This window comes from Anas platyrhynchos, chromosome 6 (genome assembly GCF_047663525.1).
Source record: "Anas platyrhynchos isolate ZD024472 breed Pekin duck chromosome 6, IASCAAS_PekinDuck_T2T, whole genome shotgun sequence".
Taxonomy (NCBI): domain Eukaryota; kingdom Metazoa; phylum Chordata; class Aves; order Anseriformes; family Anatidae; genus Anas; species Anas platyrhynchos.
Genome location: NC_092592.1, coordinates 37,533,984 through 37,553,006, shown reverse-complemented (window position 1 = coordinate 37,553,006; position 19,023 = coordinate 37,533,984). Strand labels below are relative to the sequence as shown.

Here is a 19,023-nt window from a genome sequence, read left to right as displayed (position 1 = left end):
GATGTAGGTAGAGTAGTGTTACCTGTGTCAACAACTGCTTGCTGATGTGAGCAGGTGGGTGACTGAAAAGAAATGGCAACTCACCGCAGGCTTGAAGCCAAGCGTTTCCTGGGTTTAATATCATGAGTGCTGCAATTAATATACTTAGCAAACAGAAAGCATCTTTCAAACGGTAGTGTGAAATTACTTGTGATGGATTGCAGTTTTGCTATGACCTTGAATGAAGGTGAATGTAGATATTACTCAGTTTGCTCTTGTGTGTGTGTCAACACATATGCTTTTTTTTTTTCTTTAGGTTGCACAATGCACATCTTTGAGAACATCTCTGGGACAATGAAGCTTCCAGGAACAGAAGTCTGGTTTAGAACCTGCTTGTTTTAAGAATATCTGGGAATTTCTATGCATATTTGCTTATTCCAACGTAAATCAGAGGACAATGAATTCTTTTTATTTTTTGCATGTTTTCACACTAAGTAACAACTTTTCTTCTTTCCCATTCTGTTCAATGGGAAAAACTTGAGCCAGTTGTGTAGCTGATTTTTATTTTGCCGCATTCCTCATCCTGAGCCAAATTCTTGGAAAACACGTCTACAATACATCTATTTTTGTAGTTGGATTTTTTTCCCCCTGTATATGTTTCACTTTTGGAGTCCTTTTAACTGTTCTGGTTTGAACCTGTCCTTCAGTGTCACTGAGAATTCATAGAATCACTCAAGGAATTAAATAATTTCAGACTTGCAGAAGATGACTCATATGCTTCAGAAACATTTTTGTGGCTGTGCTTGGCTCATTAATACAGGAGTTTAACAGTACTAATATGAAGCATTGCATTAATTGTTGCATACATTTATTACCAAATGACTTGCACAGACAGTGTTTCAGATGCCGTGGACCTAGCCATAATAACCAGAAGTGTCCCGTTTGCAAAGGAGAAAATAAAAACCATTTGGACACTGATAGCAAGCAGATGAAGTTGCTTGCAGTTTTGGAAGTAAGGACTGATCACAGTGAAAGCTGGAATGGATTTTTCTGCTTGAAGAAGGGGAAGCTATGCAGCTTAATATTTGGGTTGATTATAATGACTCTAGTGATGGCATCCTACGTACTGACTGGAGCCAAACATGGCCTGTTGTTAATACCGTCTCCCTTCCATTACGGAGCTTTTACTAGCAATCCAAGCTTAATGGACAATGAAAGCCTTAGTGACATGAAAGACCATTACCAGTCTTCTAAAATTAATATTTCATATGTAAAGGATTATCCAAGTATTAAATTAATTATTGACACTATTACTTCAAAGATAGAGTTTATAACAAGACAGCGCCCTGATTTAGAAGAGCTGAGGAAACAAGAGCCACATGTAAGTATGAGTTAAAGCGTGTCTGAAATTAGTGCATGCTGGTTTATTTCAAGAATTTGGGGTCAATCTTTTGCTGAGATAAAAACAGTGCAGATGTTCTGATGTTCGTATTGTGATTTATACCACCTGGGGTCTCCTTATTTATACCAGTTGAAGAGCTGATGTTATAGATCAAGTCCTTCAGAGTCACAGGCAAAATGGATGGGCTATATAAATGGTCTTGACACCTGGAACAAAAAATCAGGCAGTCTTCCGGCAGCTGTACACTCTCATTGACTTGGGAACCTTGTCTCACCCAAAATCATTCTGAGTTAGTCAGATTTGCCAGTCACCTAAAGTGATAAATAAGAAGGGAGACTTTCTAACTACCTGTGTGCATTCCTGAAAAAGTGGTTATTGCAAACCTTGTATTTCAGAATTAACAACTGGAAGTTAATTTGTATATTACAACTTTGACTTTAAAAATTAATTCCTGGGGTGGTGGGGGATGTGGGATATTATTAATCTGCCTTCTGGCCTTAAATTCAAAGGATTTTTAAATGTGCTTCTCTCCTAGTCCACCTGTTTGCACTGGATTTTTTTCCAGTGCCATAAGAAGTAAGTTAAGTCAATTTCTTAGTTTAAATACTTTTTTTTTTTTTTTTTTTTTTTTTTAATACATATAAAACAAGGCAGTGGGGCAGGGGATGTTAATGCTAATGTTTCTATTGTGTTCTATCATTGTGATAAGTTAAAAAAAAATATAACTGCCACTTTTTTCTGCCTTGACTGAAATTATTGTTCTTTATGTTGCAGATGTTTTCAGTAATTCCTAATAAATTCCTTCCAAATAGCAAGAATCCTTGTTGGTATGAAGAGTACAGAGGAAACACAACCACAGATCCTTATACAACCAACTCCTATGCACTGTATTCAAAGCGTTTTCGAACCATATTTGATTACCTCAGGAAGGTATTTTGGAACCACTTATACCATTACAAGGACAAACACTACCGGCTGCGTTGCCTCCCCCACTTCTACATCATCGGCCAGCCCAAGTGTGGGACAACAGATTTGTACGATAGGCTCAGGCTGCACCCCGATGTTCGGTTCTCAGCTATCAAAGAGCCACACTGGTGGACAAGAAAGCGGTTTGGTGAGTAAACGTGCCTTCTGACGTTCAAGAGAGTGGTCTATGAAGCTCTGATGTTACTTGTATGTATTGGGGGTGAATTATATGGATTTGGTCCATATTGGTTTACCTTGAAACGACCGAAGGTGATGGATGCTCAATAGGTTCTAGCCTGCTTCTGTTTAAAAATGTGTTGGATTAAACCTTTCAAGACAATGCACATTTAATTTGGTTTCATTGCAGTGGATTGGAAAAATGTAGAAAAATATAAAAACACTGGATAAAACCAACTTATATTTTGTAAAGCCTAGAAAAAATACAGGCTGTGATAAGAGGTTTAAAGAATAATGGTAATAATTTTACCATGCAAAATTTTTCTGTGAAGCATGAATAAATGATAGGTCATTATTTGATACATGAGTGTCTTCTGTCCTTGTGATTCAGTAAATGCAACTGTGTATTATAGTGGCAGCTTCACTAGTGTTACAGCTCTAGTCAAATGCTCTGTGTGAGACAGCTCTCTCCCACGGAGGAACATGGATATATTCCTGATGCTCTTTTCCTGAGTGACATCAATATTTTAGGAAATGGTCCTTCATCTCTGAAGGCAGAATGGAATAGCTGAGGTGGTGGCTGCTTCTTCAAAGGGTGTCTAAGAACCACAGGCCTTGATGAATTCTTTTATCCAACGGAAGTGTTTATATCTTTCTTGTTGTCTCTTCTGTTGGTACCAAGGCAGGTCAGTCTTGTGGTTAAAGACTGAATGAGACTCAGAAAGTCCAAGTTCAGTTCTTGACTTTACTGTGTGCTTAGTGCTTTCACTAAATGCAGGTGTGTATAGTACTTGCTTTATTTCACCCAGGCTTTGTGTCTTCTCACCGTAATAGTGGTTGGGTCTAGCTGTGAAATTCTAGGATGCTGATATCAAATTTCTCAGGCTTTTCAGTGGTATTATTGTTTCCAAGAAGATGCTGGTTATTTTACAGTGATGTTATCTTTCCTCCCGTATGTGATTTGCTGTGCTTTAACGCAGCCAATGCCTTTGGAGCAAGGAAAAACCTAGCACTGTGGGGTAGATCATTTGTTGAAGCCTTTGCATCACTACTTCCCTGTGGTGCTTCTCCTGAGCTTCTTTGAAATCGGAAACTCTCTCCCCTAATGAACTGCCATGGCTATCATTAGGCTGCTTTCTGAGGAACTGGGACACCTGCAGTGCTGCTTCTGTGCTTTATTTTGGGGTTGTACCTTCAATTCTTTCCCATACACATGGTGTTACCATTTTCATCTCCCCTCTTTTTGCCTTGAAGCCCTGAAAAACCCTTGAGCTCCTGTAGATGGAGGCTTTGATCACTGCTGTTTGGTGTGGAGAGGGCTCAGTCATAGATCTGGGATTCTTAATTTCTTATATAGAAATGGCTTAGCTGTTGTCTTGGGGTTTATGTTTTCTTCCTTTGAAAGTGCCGTGAAAAAGTGGCTCATACCAAACCCACAGTGGTGTTTCATATATAGTGCACCATAAAGCTAGCACAGAAGCAGTGAGCCTGGCTTTCTTTGTCTCAAATACAATTAACCCTCTTCAATGTATTGTAGACATTTTCTAAATGTTTCTTATAAATTAAGATGTAAAGCAATAAGATGAAAATACAGTTTTGCTTTTGAGATAATTGTCTCCAGTATTGGAGACATGGGAGGTACCGATGTGAATGAAGGAGCTGTGCTAGTTGCAAAGTCAAAGCAAAGAAGCATCGTGGTGCCTCCTGAAGTCCCCTGAGAAGGAGTTCATTCATCACAGTCAGTGGCTGACTGAAAATGAATGATAAGATTTGCCTCATGACCTCCAGGTGGAAAGTCAGATCAATGAGGAAAGTGGATTTGAGACTTGGACACCTTCCAGTGTGAATGCCGTGCTGCTTGTCTCTGGGTGTCTAGATGCAGGGATCATCAGCAAAACCATCTGTGGAAGACTATGTCTTCCAGTAGAGTGCTGGCAGGAAAGGCAGAAGCAAACTCTCAAGTGATGCACTAAGCTAAAATCCTTGATGCTAAAGAAGTATCTACACTTAGTGTAGTCTTAACAGCAATGTTTGCAATTCATGGTGGAGGAGGCTGTGCACTCAGTCTCACTAAAGCCAAGACAGTTGCTCAGAAATGGACCAACTGATACCAAATGGTCCAACTGACCAAATGAACAGGCAACCATAAGAAGTCATTTTGTCATGAATGTAATTTGTGAACAAGGATGAATTCCAGTCTCAGTGCTGGCACTCACAAACCTTGCACATGCATGACCTTGTGGTCAGTCACTGGGGGACCTGCAGCAGTTCCACAAAGAGAACTTTTTTTCCATAATTACTTTTTTTTGTTTGTTTGTTTTCAAAGCTGAAGAATGATGAAAGTTTGCAGAGCTTGGCATCTTATGGAAGGAAGATCTATAGAGATGACCTTCCAGCCGTTTCAGGCTGTTTGCCATTCAGAAAGACTAAATTTTAATCTTTTCTGCCCCCAAAGTACTTTAGATAATGGTTGCTATTTGGCAAAATGAAAAATGAAAAGGAGGAAAAAAAAAAGCTAGTAGTAGGCTAATAAATGAAATTGAGACAGCCCTCTTTAAAAGCCAGCTTGTGCATATGACTTGTGTGCTGCTGGCTATTATCTTGTTTAGTTTGTAAAACTTATCTGGAGAAGAAAGCCTCTTTGTTCTATGGCATTCTCTGATTCAGGGATTTTTACAAGACAGACTAGTTTCAGCTGAAGCTAAACAACCCTCCTGGGAAGGTCCCTTTTCACAAATCACCACTTTCCCGTTCTGCTGGGATGGCTGATGCTCTACAGGACTTTGTCCCAGCTTGACTGTCTCTCTTTCCTGGCTCTTAGCCACAGCTGCTGCTCCCATGAGTGGGGTGGCAACAAATCAAGGCAGTCTGTAACACCATGCATTCTAGAGCCTTTTTCCCCCCTTTAAAAACAAATCAAAATACACTGCTGATTTTTTTTTTCCAGCTTTGTTAAATCCTACTTTTCTAAAGGGGAAATCACAGGAAATAGGCAAAAGGACCCTCTTGTTGAGCTTTTCTCTCACATAAATGATAATTACCTGCCTTGCAGGAACAGAAAATGAGAGCCAAGGAGTCCTGCTCTATGCCCTTACTTTTGTTCCCACTTGGTTGTTTTCCTTGACCTCTGTCTGGCTGAGAAATGTGGCTCACAATGCTGAGAAATGCAGGGAGAAGGCTGATGATGTTAAATGTGCCCTGCAGCATATGGAGGGATAGGAAAAAAAGCTACTATCATGGAGACTTACTTTCTTACTTCTGAAAGATAAAGACATGAATAATTTCCCTGTTTTCTGATTTTGATAAATGCACATCAATTTACATATCTGGCATCAGAGTCTGTTCTTAGTCTCAGTACAGTAAATCTAGTTGGAGTCTGTATTAATCCAGTTTATACCAGTGAAAATGAAAGCAGAATTTTGTCTTTTATATTCATTCATTCTAAATGCGAAATTTTGAAGAAAATAAATGCAAGCTATTCATGCAGAAACTATAAAACAGCATACTTTAGATATTCCTATCACTGAATTTATGGCTTAATCATATAATATCTCGAATCTCAGCTACTCCATTATTGGCACTTTTAGTTGAATGTTACATTTCATGGCTCTAATTTTGTGCCAATGTTAGCTGGCTCAGACCCAGCAATGTCAATGAAGCTGTCCTGATGTAGACCAGCAGTTAATCTTGCCTTGCTATTATTATTATTTTTTTAAACTTCTCTCTTTTCACTGTTTTTAGGAATCATTCGTCTGAGGGATGGATTTCATGACCGCTACCCAGTAGAAGATTACCTTGATCTGTTTGACTTAGCAGCACATCAAATTCAGGGCGTACTGCAGAGTGAAGCAGCAAAAGAGCACAGCAAGACAAATAACATCATAATTGGTAGGGCAAATACAGCTTCTGAAATGTGTTTTTATCTCTGGATTTGTAGCATCTGTACTGTAGGCATGAAAAGGGCATTTTCTCAGGGGTGACTGCTTCACTGCATGGGGCCACTGATGCTTGTTTCCCCTGCTGTGCATGGATAGTGCAGAAGTTCTTATCTTGAGAAGATGCCTGAGAAAGCAATAAATGTCTGATGTTCATCAGCATTTAATTAAATAATAAAATAAAAAGAAAGTGAGGGAACTTGGTTACTCCATCAAACACTGTTTTCATGTCGTTTTCATTACAAAGGGTTTGCCTGTATCCACAGGATTGTAGCTTCAGGTTCAAATGCTGCAATGATGTGAGTTTCTTCCCAGGCATAGCAAACAAATTGTGGTATTACTACTTACAAAACGACACTGTAGAAATCCTGTAGCTGACTGGAGACAGTTTTCATTATAGTTACACAAGAGGCTCTTCTCAAGTACCGTCATAAGACACACATAGGAAGAAAGACCATCATGTTTTGTGTCATCATCCTTATGTAGCCACCCTGGCTTCAGCTGGGTTACAGCAGTAGCCTATGGTGGACTGAAATAAACATGATTAAACCCCTGAGCTGCTTCGTTAACAGCAAAGATAACACTCGTTCAAGAGCAGGAGTACACAGAGTCAAGCTGAAACTATCTTGCACTGTATTATTTTTCAGGTGCGGAAATGAGAGGCATAGTACAGGATCCAATTTGAAGACAATTTTATGGTTCCAGTTGATATTAAATCACTCAATTAGTATTAAAAATAGAAATATCCAGTTTAGAAAAGCTGTTGTGTTGCACATTATGGAAACCTATGATCAGGTCCAGGCTCCATGGAAGGATGTCTGGATTGCTTTCCATGGTGCATGGTTGTCAGTAGACTATGCTCATCCACCATGGTACAAATGGATTGCAGTGCCTGTGAAGAACATCAGTGGAAATTCTTAGATTCTGTTTTTGCTTTCTGCTGGAAGCAGAAAACCGAGGGGAAGAGAGCTTTACCAATCTTACTCTGTCATCTCCAAATCTTCCAGGGAAACCAGACATCACCATGAAAATACTAGTTGGGCAAGAGTCAGTTCCTTGTTGAAAAGAGACTTTTGAAGTAAGCTGAAGTTATTATCCTATAGAAATTACAGACAAGGGATTTGCTGCCTGCTCATGGAGAGAATACCCTCAGAATCCTCTTTCATTTAATTTTAACCAAAAATAAATTAACCTATTGTTGGCTTGATGAAATGGTGACATTGTGTTACGTTTCTTAAGCCAGAGACTTGGCTATACTCACATTTGTTCAATACTTCCTTAGCTTTTAAGTCTACCATTTGATTTATTAAATATTCAGTGCTGAGCAAAATTTGCAAGACTGGGTCTTTAGAAATGTTGCCATAAAGGACATCTGCAGATTTTCCTCCTACTTACAATAGTATCTCCTGTCCTTTCATGGGTGAATTGTTTATACTAATTAAATACACTAATCTAATTGGCTATGTACATCTTTGATTACTTACCTCCTGTTACAGCTTTTTCTAGAGTTCAGTTTGTGTTTCTTTTTCCTGTAGTCTCATTTCTTGTTTCATTAAGGTTCTGTTCACTTTTCTTATTAAGTTTACAGGAAAAGTCCTGAATGATTATGCTCATTAACTTTTTTTTATTACCTTGGTGAAACAAAACAAAGCTAGCTACAATAGAATGAATCTGTATGAATGTCAGGTTTGCTTAGAATCCTGCGTTTTCCTATTTCAGGTTATTAGAAAGAAAAATCTAATTAAACCTGTAAACATTTCAGTAGTTCATCATGCTACGTTATTTTGAAAACGTAAACTTAATTGGGTATTATACTTAGTGGGCAATAATTCCATTTTTCCAAATAAAATTGTCTGCTTAGAGAAGATTAAAGTGGACAATGCTGAACTAGCTTGAGGCAGCTTGAGCAGGACTTGTTTATCTACAATCATTAATATCATTAATTCACAAGAATGTCTTTTGAAAGCACAATATGACTATAATCCATTAATGACTGAATATAAAAGTTATACATTTATTCTTTGAGAAGCTTAGTAATTCATATGTTCTTTAAGTCCTAAAGAAAAAATAATATATTTTTAGTTGCACTGCAGTAATTTCATAGAATTACTACAGCAGTGATTAATTTATCTCATGTTTGGTATGGCTGACTCTCTTTGCAGATATTAAATCTGTATTGTAACTCAGAAAAGAGCACTATCAAATTATCAGAAGTTTTTTGGGCTGCTTCAGGAAATTAAAATTATAATTAGCAGGGACCAGAATGGTTTTTTTTGTTTTGTTTTGTTTTGTTTTTTAATTCTTAATGGTCATCTTGTTTTGAGAAGGCTTGCCTTCTGGAACCCAAGCTACATGTAGCCTGGACTATTTGCATTACAGCAGCACCTCAAGCCCTCGTTAATGCTTTAGCATGATTTGATGGTGTGCCGTTGGTCTTCCCTTGCTCCTGCACTGCCTTCACATTTTGGTGGTGGCGGCTGATCCAGCTGAAGTGATTTTTGTGGAGTATTTTGATCTGTGGCATTAAGACAATCTGCTCACTTATGTCTAAATACACTGATTTTGTTTAGTTCAAATAGCACGTGTGCATGCAGGTGTTCTTAGGTTTAGTCACCCTATGTGAGCTACTTAAGGAAATCCAATAGAGGGCATCAAATAAAATCAGAAGTCTGTGGAGCAGAGGTGTATGAAGGAAGATCAGAAGAACCGTATTGAGAGGAAGAGGTAGTGTATAAAAGAGTATGGAGTTGAAGAGCTTACACTGTAGCAAGAAATATGGGAAATTGTGCCCTCTTCTGCTAGCACTGGAATAGCTGTGTGATGCTTCTGTGGCCCAGTTATCTCAGTGCTTGTCCCATATTTAGTCTTTTGTGCTTGTGCTTTAACCATCACAGGAGCCAGGCTAAGTGAGTTTTAATTGACAAGTCAAAGCCTACCGATGATTAGGCAGTGCCTTGGCTGATTAATTTAGAATGAAAAAGCAGAGCTGTCGTGGACACCCAGCTTTAACCAATGGACCTGATCCCCTCCTTTTGAAATGAGGCAAAATGAACATGACAGAAGATTAATGTGTTTTCTAACAACTCCCAGGCTTTATTAATGAATCACATTATATTAAGCTAGAGTTTGGAGCAAATAACTATTTCATGTTGTGTTTTGGCAATCTTTTAAAATCTTTATTGGTCTTTCCCAAGAGAGAAAACAAAAATGGAAAATCATGTGCAGGTCTACAAGCCTGCAACATTATTATTATTTTTTTCATCTCATTCCTTCTGATTCAAAAAATCTCTTTAACTAGCTCTCATTAGGCTGTCAAAGGGTGGAAGTTTCCAAAAGGCTTCTATATCATATATGCTTTATTAAGCAGCAGTGTGCCACATAAATGCCACTATTAGTTAAAAAGACAGGGAAGACTGAGCAATTCAAAACATCATATCAGACCATATATTTAGCAGCTGAAGCATCATATACCTTGTTCTCGCGGAGGTGGTACCTATTGTGTTTCTCACTGTAGAAATGCCTTACATGTAAGAGTATGCCTCTTCAGAATCTAAGTATGTAAGAACTTGACATTTAATGAAATGTTAGTCTTTAGTAATACTTACATTTCACTTGTTCTATAATAATTGCGGTTACATATTTAAAAAAAAAAAAAAAAAAAAGCAGTGTGGACATTAATAGTTCATGTGTAATTGCATAAAACCTGCCATAGCCATCGCTAGCTTCATAAAGGTTGAGGCAGTGTGACTGCTCTAGCTCTGGGGTGCTTTGGTCAGATCAGTCTGGAAGAACCCAGAAGGTGTGTTGAAGTCAACTTTTGAAAGGTCTGCACCGGCTATTGGATTTCCATGCTGACACAAAGAATTAAATGAGTTACTAGCAGAGATGCTTTTCATTTCCAGGGGAGGCCAGTGCCTCGACGATGTGGGACAACAATGCATGGATTTTCTTTTATGACAACAGTACCGAAGGAGAACCTCCTTTCTTAATCCAGGATTTTATCCATGCCTTCCAACCAAATGCCAAACTTATCATCATGCTGAGAGATCCTGTTGAAAGGTGAGCAAAGATTGCATTGCACAAGCACGCAAGAACATTTTCTTACTATAACAACTTGATTCAGTCGTGCTCTGGGGCACAAATAGATGCTTGTGTCGTATTTGGTCAGATTTTTATTTTTTTTTTATATTAAAAATGGTTGGTGCAGCGCTCATAAAGCTTCCTAATGCAACCTTAGCTAGCAGAACTAACAGATGCTTAGGAGTTTACCCTTTGTCTTCCTGACTTGCCTGCAAAGGAAGGTCTCTACTTTTCCAAAGTATGAGCTGCTTTTGATAGGTTTTCCACAGTTTTAGCCACAAATGTCCTTCTTTCCATTTGCATTTCACTCTTTCTCTTAGTTTTGTTCGAGACTTCCAGGGGATTTCTTTCCACTGTCTTCTGAAGGAGGAGGATAATGGGGGGGGTGGGGTGTGAGTGAAGGAGACAAAGGCAGAGTCCTTTTCGGATACCTATTCAGGTTACATGGGGCTAGGTCAGAGCTCAAGGGCAGAGCCACAGGAGCACCCAGGGAAGGGGAGAGCAGAATGCAGATGTTGATGGGGACCTACTCATGAGGTGCAGAGCTGTGTGAGCTTCCCATGTCAGCAAACACAGTTCTCAACCTTTAACAGCTTCTAACCTCAGGATTTAACAGATGGTAATTTTATGAGAAAGAGCTGGCCGAAGTGGATTCCTCATGTAAATTACCAACAAGTTCCCTGATTGCTTTAACCACCCTCTGTAATGTGGGTGTAGCTCTTTGCCAGCTGTAATGGGAGTGAGATGAAAAGTGAGCTTCTCCTCCCTTACTGTACGTGCGGTAAATTGGTTTCTTGTTTGTGATGCCCTTGTACCTCACAGCTCCTCTGAATGGAAGAACGAGCACTGGGGGACAGTTGCCTTACAGTAGCCAGGAGGGTGAGAGGGCAGTGTGCAGGTCCTGCACAAAGTCTGAGAGCAACTGCCCAGTGCCCCCCAGTGTGAGAGACCCCTGAAAATGGGGTGTGTTTGAAGGACATAAAGGTTGGTGATGGTGGGTATTGATGGTGTCCTTATTTCATTGTAATGGATGGGGATTGAGGGTAATGACTTCAAGTAGCTTGAACAGCTGAAATCCTAATCAGCAAAGGTTTTATTACCACACAGATGTCCCCAGAATTAAAAACAGATGGGAAGAAATATAGAAAATCTCAGCTGCCCTGCAGAGAGAGAGAGCTTGTCTTCAAGATCATAGTTTTCCATAAGATGTCAGCAAGTCTTTAAAAGTATGGGTTTATTTTAATGCATGATTAGAAATACTAAGCGCTCCTATTAAGCCTTTTAAACAAACAGCAGCCAGCCCATGCTGTACGTGATGCCTGCTGGCTGATTTCCTCAGGCAGGAACCTTTCCACCTCCAGGAGCAGCTGGTTGTGCCCTACCCAGGATGAGTCTTATTCATATTGTTTGCTCACTGTTAAGTGATACTCTGCACAGGCACACACTTTTTTTGCAAACAGGAGACGCTGCTGTGTGTCTAATGTAGCTGAAGCTGGCTGGCTCTGCCCCATAGCTTTGCTTCATCTCATCCTTGCTCTCTTTGGTGGGTCCAGCAGAAGGACCCCAGAAGAAGAGTGCAGGTGGTCATGGTCCTCAAGCACAATTGGATATCACTGTCCTCAAGTACTGGTTAGTCTAGTCCATGTCTGGTACCCTTTCCTGTGCTCTGAGATGGAGCTTTTTCACTTAAATATATATATTTATATATATATTGTCTCCAAATTGTTCATAAAACAGGACTGAGATGAATTCTTTTTAACTTTCATGGTAATTTTTCCAAAATGAAAAACAAGCCCCCAGTAATATATTTAATTTTATTTTTTAAAAGTTTATCAACATTAAATTAACAGCTGTGGGACATAACTGATACAAACACTGTGCTGAGATTTTTATTTTTAAGCAGTTTTCAAAGCACCTAGATCAAATACACTTACAATGGGCAGTGCATAGTATGGCAGAATATTGTTAAATTAGTAAATTGAGCAACCTTGGCAAATTCTCTGCTTTCACTACAAAGAGCAAGGGAAGGACACAGCAGCTGGGTCTGTGTGCTGCCTGTGCAGCTGGGTCTCCTGTGGACATGGGAAGTGATGCCAGTCAGCAGCTCGTCAGCATTTGCCAGACTGGAAAGAACTGGGCAAAAGTAATGATTTTCAGTCTTCTTAATGGATGATGCATCGGTTACTGTTGCCTCATTTTCTATACTTTGCTGTGATTTCTATTTTAAAGGGTGTAAAAAGTGAATTAAAAACAGTCTGCAACATATGCATCCCTTCTCTTCCTTTTCAAATGAACAGAGAATTTCTGTCTGTCGTATGGGAATTAAAATCTTGTTCTTGCAAAACACTAACATAAATAATGAGTGCAGAGGGGCTATTCCTGTGCTTAAGTGCTTTGCTGGATTAGGGCCTAAACTTTCCAAATTAAATGATGAATTTTAAAGTACCTGTGGCAACCTAGGGAATTAAAAATATAAAGCGAGTGCAATAGGAAAGACTACCACAACAATAAAATGATTTTTTATTTTTTTTTAAGAGGCTGAAAGATACCTCATGTTGGGAGATGGTGCCATGGAGTTGTAATATGGGTACTATGAGAATACTGGGAAAGCAAATCCCTCTCAAGTGTTACCAAGGCCAGCTTAGTAATCAGAGAAAAATTGTTTCTAACTCTTCTCATTCTTCTGTTGGGTTTGGTTTCAACTGTGAGCTGTTGAGATGAGAACTGTGTTGAGATGAGGCAGTGTGGAGCACCTTGTACAGAAGGGTACCAATATCTGCCCAGACCAGTTCTACCTTTTATAGATAACACAAATTTAAAGTATGTACATTCAAAAAATTTGCCTTTATGAGAAAATATTGGCTCATGCAATTACTAAGGTCTAGAATCTCACAAGATACTGACCTAGCAAGTGGGGAAGATTTTGAGCAGCTCCATGGAGTAGCTGTCATTCTGAGCCAAAGCCCATCAAATTGAATAGAAAATGTGTCATGGCTGAGCAGGGCTGCTGGGGCAATGTTACACACACGTGCCACTGCTCTCAATTCATGTAAGTGATTGCCATTGTCATGTAAATAGATCTTCTTTCATTTCCTCTGTCATTTACTTGCATGTATTTCATCCACAGATTGTACTCTGATTATCTGTACTTTGCAAGTGCTAATAAATCTGCAGAAGATTTTCATGAAAAAGTGGCAGAATCACTGCAGCTGTTTGAGAATTGCATGCTGGATTACTCACTGAGAGCCTGCGTCTACAACAACACCCTCAACAATGCCATGCCCGTACGTATTGCCAATAACATTGGATTCCTCGCTTGGATAATGACACACTGTGTCAAGGCTGTTAAAGTGCCAAAATGCTGTGCCTATAAACATCAAGAAATAAAACTTTCTTCCTTTTCATTTGTAAAGCGGATGACATAAATATATATGTAAGCATGTAAAAGCTGATGTACTGGCTCAGCTGTCTCCTCAGTCTGTTCCCTGATGAATGCCAACAGCAATAATACAGTCTTTCTATTGTGCAGGCGTATGGAGAGCACATTTAGGGAAGATTACAGTTTAATGTGTAAGCTTTTTGCAGATCTCTCCAAAAAGTAGCTCTGGCAAGGATCTTTGTGGTAGGAAATTGCCTCAAAATCAGAATAAATTATGTATTCTTTCACAAGAGAAGTCTACCAATAACTAGATAAATCCTCCTTTTATAAATTGTGCACATTTAAAAATGATAAAAAGAAATACAGAAACTGCTGGCAGAGGATTGATGTTACAGGCTCAGTATTCCAAAATTCACATTTTTAGTGTAGAACTGGCTTTGAATTTTCCTTGAGAGGGACATGAAAGCCTATGCAGAATAATACCGAGGAGACTGACTTAAAGTATCAAGTCTGGTCAATTTGCCATTCAATCCTGTTTTATTTGCTAAGGCTTTAACAGCCTCAGAGGGAATACTTCCCTCCTTTGTCCCCAGGGTGAAGTTATTGTTTCTTTCAGTCAATAAAATGACCATAAATGAGTTCATCACACAGGCCTGAGCCCCACAGCAGCAGGGAAAATGGGATATTCCTCTTCCTTATCTTGGCAGTAGTGTGGAGCCATAAGGCTTGGATGGTAGCCTCCAGGACCTCCACGGACATGAGTTGCTGCCAGGTGGTGCTAAAATACTTCCCAGGCATCTGCTTGCATAAACGGATTTCTTCCAGTGTTGAGAGAAAGGCAGGGAGAGAACCAGAAGGAGAGATTTTTTCCCTCTCTATTCTTCCTCAGGGTGCAGAAACACTCTTCATTTGTTGTCTTAGGCAGCCCTCAGAAGACACAAACCCAAGCAGATGTTCATAAGAAAACACAGATGCTAACTGTGTTCCTCTGGACTTCTCCAGCCCCTTGTTCAGACAAGCTGATAATCTCTGTTATGTGCATTGTTTCCTATAGATTGAAAAAGTTGGGGTCATTTTCCCCTGTGAGCTTATTAGATTGCCAATTGTATTTTGCTATTAGTTAGTATGTTCCTGAAAGAAGAGAGGTGAGTGTCATAGATGTCACTGGTGCTGGATGCCAACCTGTAAGGAATGGGGCATTTGTCAGCTTATCCGTGTGGAGAATCAGTGAAAAACAGAGAAATCTAGAGAAAGGCAAGCTGAGCCAAGGGAATCAAACCAAGCCCGCAGATGTGGATGTTATGGAAGGGAGAATAGCTTGGGAAACCCCACTGGTGCTCTTTGATGTGCAGGATGAATCTTATGGAAGTGCACTGAATCTTATGGAAGAAGATGACGTGTTTTGGAAGAAGTCAGTAAAATGTGCTCTATAGGGTAGGAAATCAAGGTTCCTGAAGAAAACTGAAAAGTAATGGGACAGATTAGTTAAAACTCCTGGTTCTGGTGAAAAGTTTTAAAGAAAGATTCTAGGCCTGTCTGGGGAAAGCACTGCACTGCCAACATGTACCGTGCAGCTGAGAATGGAGTTTCACTCACCTTTATCAGAAGAAAAAAGTGAAACCCAGTGCTGAGTTATGTGTTTCCCCAGAGTGCAGTGAAACCGGATACTAGCTAAGATAATCACATTTTTAATCAGTGTTCAAATTCTTGTACAGCACGTATGTAAAGAAGTCTACTAAATATGGAGGCTTATTGTAAAAAGCAGCCAAAGACACAGCCGAATCTCACATCGTGATAACAGTTGCTTAGCAATAATCCAAAAATTGGCTTATTTGGGGGAAATTTAGGTAGTTTAGGTACATGAGTCTGAGTAAGAAACGAAAGAGACTTGTTATCTGTCTTCAGTACTGTGGTAATGAGACTAAAGTTGTTAAGTCTCTTTTATGAAAGACACTTATGACTTGGGATTCATGTTTCTGTCTTTTGAGCCTGACCGGTTTTAGATAATTATAAGCACAGTCAGAGGCTGGATTTTTATATTGCAACTTATCTAAAATTTAGGAGGTTGGAGGGAAACAGGTCAGGACAGGCTTTTCCCACCCATCCTCCTCCTCTCTGGTTTGCACAACCTGATGCTTTCAGCGTGTTCTCAGCCGACACCACGAACGCTGACGAGCAGCCACTGCTGCAGCCTAGATCTAGATCTGGAGATCACAATCAGAGGCCACCGAGCTTCTAGGAGGCAACGCTGTTACGCAGAGCTGCGGCTGATTCAGCAAATGCTGCAGGAAGGAGTGCGTGGTTCAGGTCCTTCATAAAATGTTTCCACTCGTAGATAGGCCATTTGCAAAGATTTACATAAGCTTCACTGAAAGCAAGAGTAAGATTAATTTTTTTTTCATATGTTTTCATAGTCCTTCCAGAGAACATATTTGGGATTTTTGCCCAGAAGACATATGTGAATATTGGTTTGTTTTTGCTCAAAGTGATGTAAATTAATTAGATTTTTTTTTTTTTTTTTTTTTTTTTTTTTGTGCTTATAGGTAAGGTTGCAGGTTGGGCTTTATGTTGTCTATCTTTTGGACTGGCTGACTGTTTTTGACAAAGATCAGATACTTGTTCTCCGCTTAGAGGATCATGCATCAAATGTGAAATACACCATGCACATGGTGTTCCAGTTTCTGGATCTCGGTAGGTGTCCTCTGGCTGTTCTGAGATAAGTACAAAAAATCATTATTATCCTTCTTAGGTCATTTTTGCGATATTAGCAGACAAAACAAAAGCATGTGAATCAGTCTTGAAGGATTCATTAATCTTGTTGCCTTGAGTCAAGCAAAATTAAAATTCCCAAATTCCCATAGAACGGTTGGTGTTAGAAGAATTTAATAAAAGTATATTAAAAAAAAATAACATATTAAAACCTTTCACATTGTAGGGATCTATCTTATCAGACAGAAGCCGGTCCTGCTTCTGAAGGCAGTCAGGGCTTGTTTGTCATGGGCTTACATAGGTGCAAGAGCTATCCCACGCGATTTAAACAGCTTCAAGTGTTACCAGGTTGTGAATGCTGTTGCCAGCTAAAACTGATCCAGCATCTAAATGTGGGTATGTTGAAAGGTTGTGTTTTTAGCTGGGGAGAAGGCAAAAACTGTGTTTTTGCTGTGTTGACTGAGACATCTGTTGCTAATCCTTGGAGAAATGCTGGCAGACAAACTGTTGCCCAATGTTGATTTGACAGTAGCGAGAGGATGAAAATGTGGCTGCAAAATAGTCTGACTGGTCCAAACGCTGGTCTAGATGATGAGAAAGTTTGAATGTGGCAGATTGAACAGATGAAGAGCTTGGCATCTTCTTCTTGAAGATGGTTTATGCTGGAAAAGTCTGTGGGTGCTTATCTTTCTGAAGTACGTTGTCAAGGGCTAAGATTTACGCCTGCAATATCTGTGTTACGTGTATATATATCCATGTATATCACTATACCTGGGCATCACTTTGATCCCACTGACAACCTCAGAAACAGGCAAAAAAAAAAAAAAAAAAAAAAGGAGGGGGCGGGGCTTGTACAACCCATGAGTGAGTCTAATGGAGTTTCTACCAGGGAGTAGACAAGTCACATCATTAAGTGAAATAACAGTAAAAGAAAAAAAAAAAAAGAAAAGAATTTAGATTCCAAAATGGACAGGGAGCATATTCAGTGTCAGTGTTATTTTCTGAAAACAAATCTTTTCCTCTAGAAGTGACTTACGGTGTTTGTTGTACAGATGATTAATTAATATGAGAGAAAAACATATTTCCATATTTACCAAAAATGATTCATTTCACTAATCTAAACCTGTATTCAATATTCTGAAACACTGTCTGTGCTAACACAAATTCCATTTGTCTTCACTTGGCAAACCTTCCAACTTATTCATTTCTCTTCTTTAGCATGGGTATTTTTGGGGAAGAATACTAAGATAATATTCTGTTTTTCCACAGGACCTCTAAGTGAGAAACAAGAAGCTCTGATTACAAAGAGTCCTGCATCAAACACTAGACGACCTGAAGACAGAAGCCTGGGACCTATGCTACCAACAACAAAGGCAATTTTAAGAGATTTCTACAGGCCTTTTAATACAAAACTGGCACAAGTTCTTTTTGATGATGCTTTTTTATGGAAAAGGACATAATATGTAAATTTAGTGCCACAAATACAGTGCTTAAAGGAGTTTTTATTTTTTTAAATTCTATTTTTGTGCGTGGATATTTACATTTTTCCCATTCCAAAGAGAAGCCGATTGATGAGATGAGACTCTCACCTTCAGTCAGCACACTTCATGACAGTTATATCACATTTTCCTTGTGAGAATGTAAAGCATCTTGCTTATGAGTTTCTTGCAACTTCTTTTGCCCCAGCAGAAGTGTAGGATGGAAAAGCACTAGGCGATGTCTTACACTCTCGGCTGGGATGTAGAAGTTTAACCTTCTCTAAGATGCTGCAACATGGAATTAGCATCAATTTCTTACAATTACACTTATAATCTCATTTTCAATATATATTATTCATTCATTTTTTCAAACTATCAGTGTCATGTAGTCATTAAATTTTTTAAGTGAATTCAACCAAAAATTTTGTTTCTTTTTGTCAGCATGTTCACAAATAGTCTTCTCTCACACTAAGGTTTCTATGTCTCCTTAATTCTGAAAGTAACTTTAATAGGTAATTGCATTTACATAAATTTCAAAGTCTAATTTATGTCTTCAGTATAAATAGGCTTTCCTAGCCCCAAAATCAAAAGAAATTTTATATTCACATAAGAATGGATGACAGAAATTTAAACAACAGTCCACATTCAATGTTTAGTGTAGCAAATCCATTTGCCTTCCACATTTTGTTCATGTAAACACAAACATGTATCACCTATTCATATCATTCACATTTTCCTAGGAAACCACTATCAGGCTTGATGTAAAGTCAATGCTGGCCATAGAGAGCTTTTATGGAGTTTTCTCTTCGGTCCTACACAAGTGCTCTACTCCATTGCAAAAAGTATGCATTTTTAAATCACTATGAAATCTGGTCATTAAATGAATTAATGGACAGGATACACCATGTCATGCATCGT

The 19,023-nt window shown here is 39.0% G+C and overlaps 1 protein-coding gene across 2 annotated transcripts in view; it reads left to right on the top strand.

Moving 5' to 3' along the window:
- Positions 1–18,515, top strand: part of CHST15 (carbohydrate sulfotransferase 15) — a 45,364-nt gene extending 26,849 nt beyond the window's left edge. For both annotated transcript variants that reach the window (XM_038181451.2, XM_072039890.1), the window contains exons 2-8: positions 296–1,360; positions 2,156–2,495; positions 6,266–6,412; positions 10,362–10,518; positions 13,667–13,823; positions 16,462–16,609; positions 17,897–18,515. In XM_038181451.2, the coding sequence (XP_038037379.2) occupies positions 818–1,360; positions 2,156–2,495; positions 6,266–6,412; positions 10,362–10,518; positions 13,667–13,823; positions 16,462–16,609; positions 17,897–18,087 (1,683 nt within the window). In that variant the 5' untranslated portion in view covers positions 296–817 and the 3' untranslated portion in view covers positions 18,088–18,515. The remainder of the gene's footprint in view (positions 1–295; positions 1,361–2,155; positions 2,496–6,265; positions 6,413–10,361; positions 10,519–13,666; positions 13,824–16,461; positions 16,610–17,896) is intronic.
- The last annotated feature ends 508 nt before the right edge of the window (positions 18,516–19,023 follow it).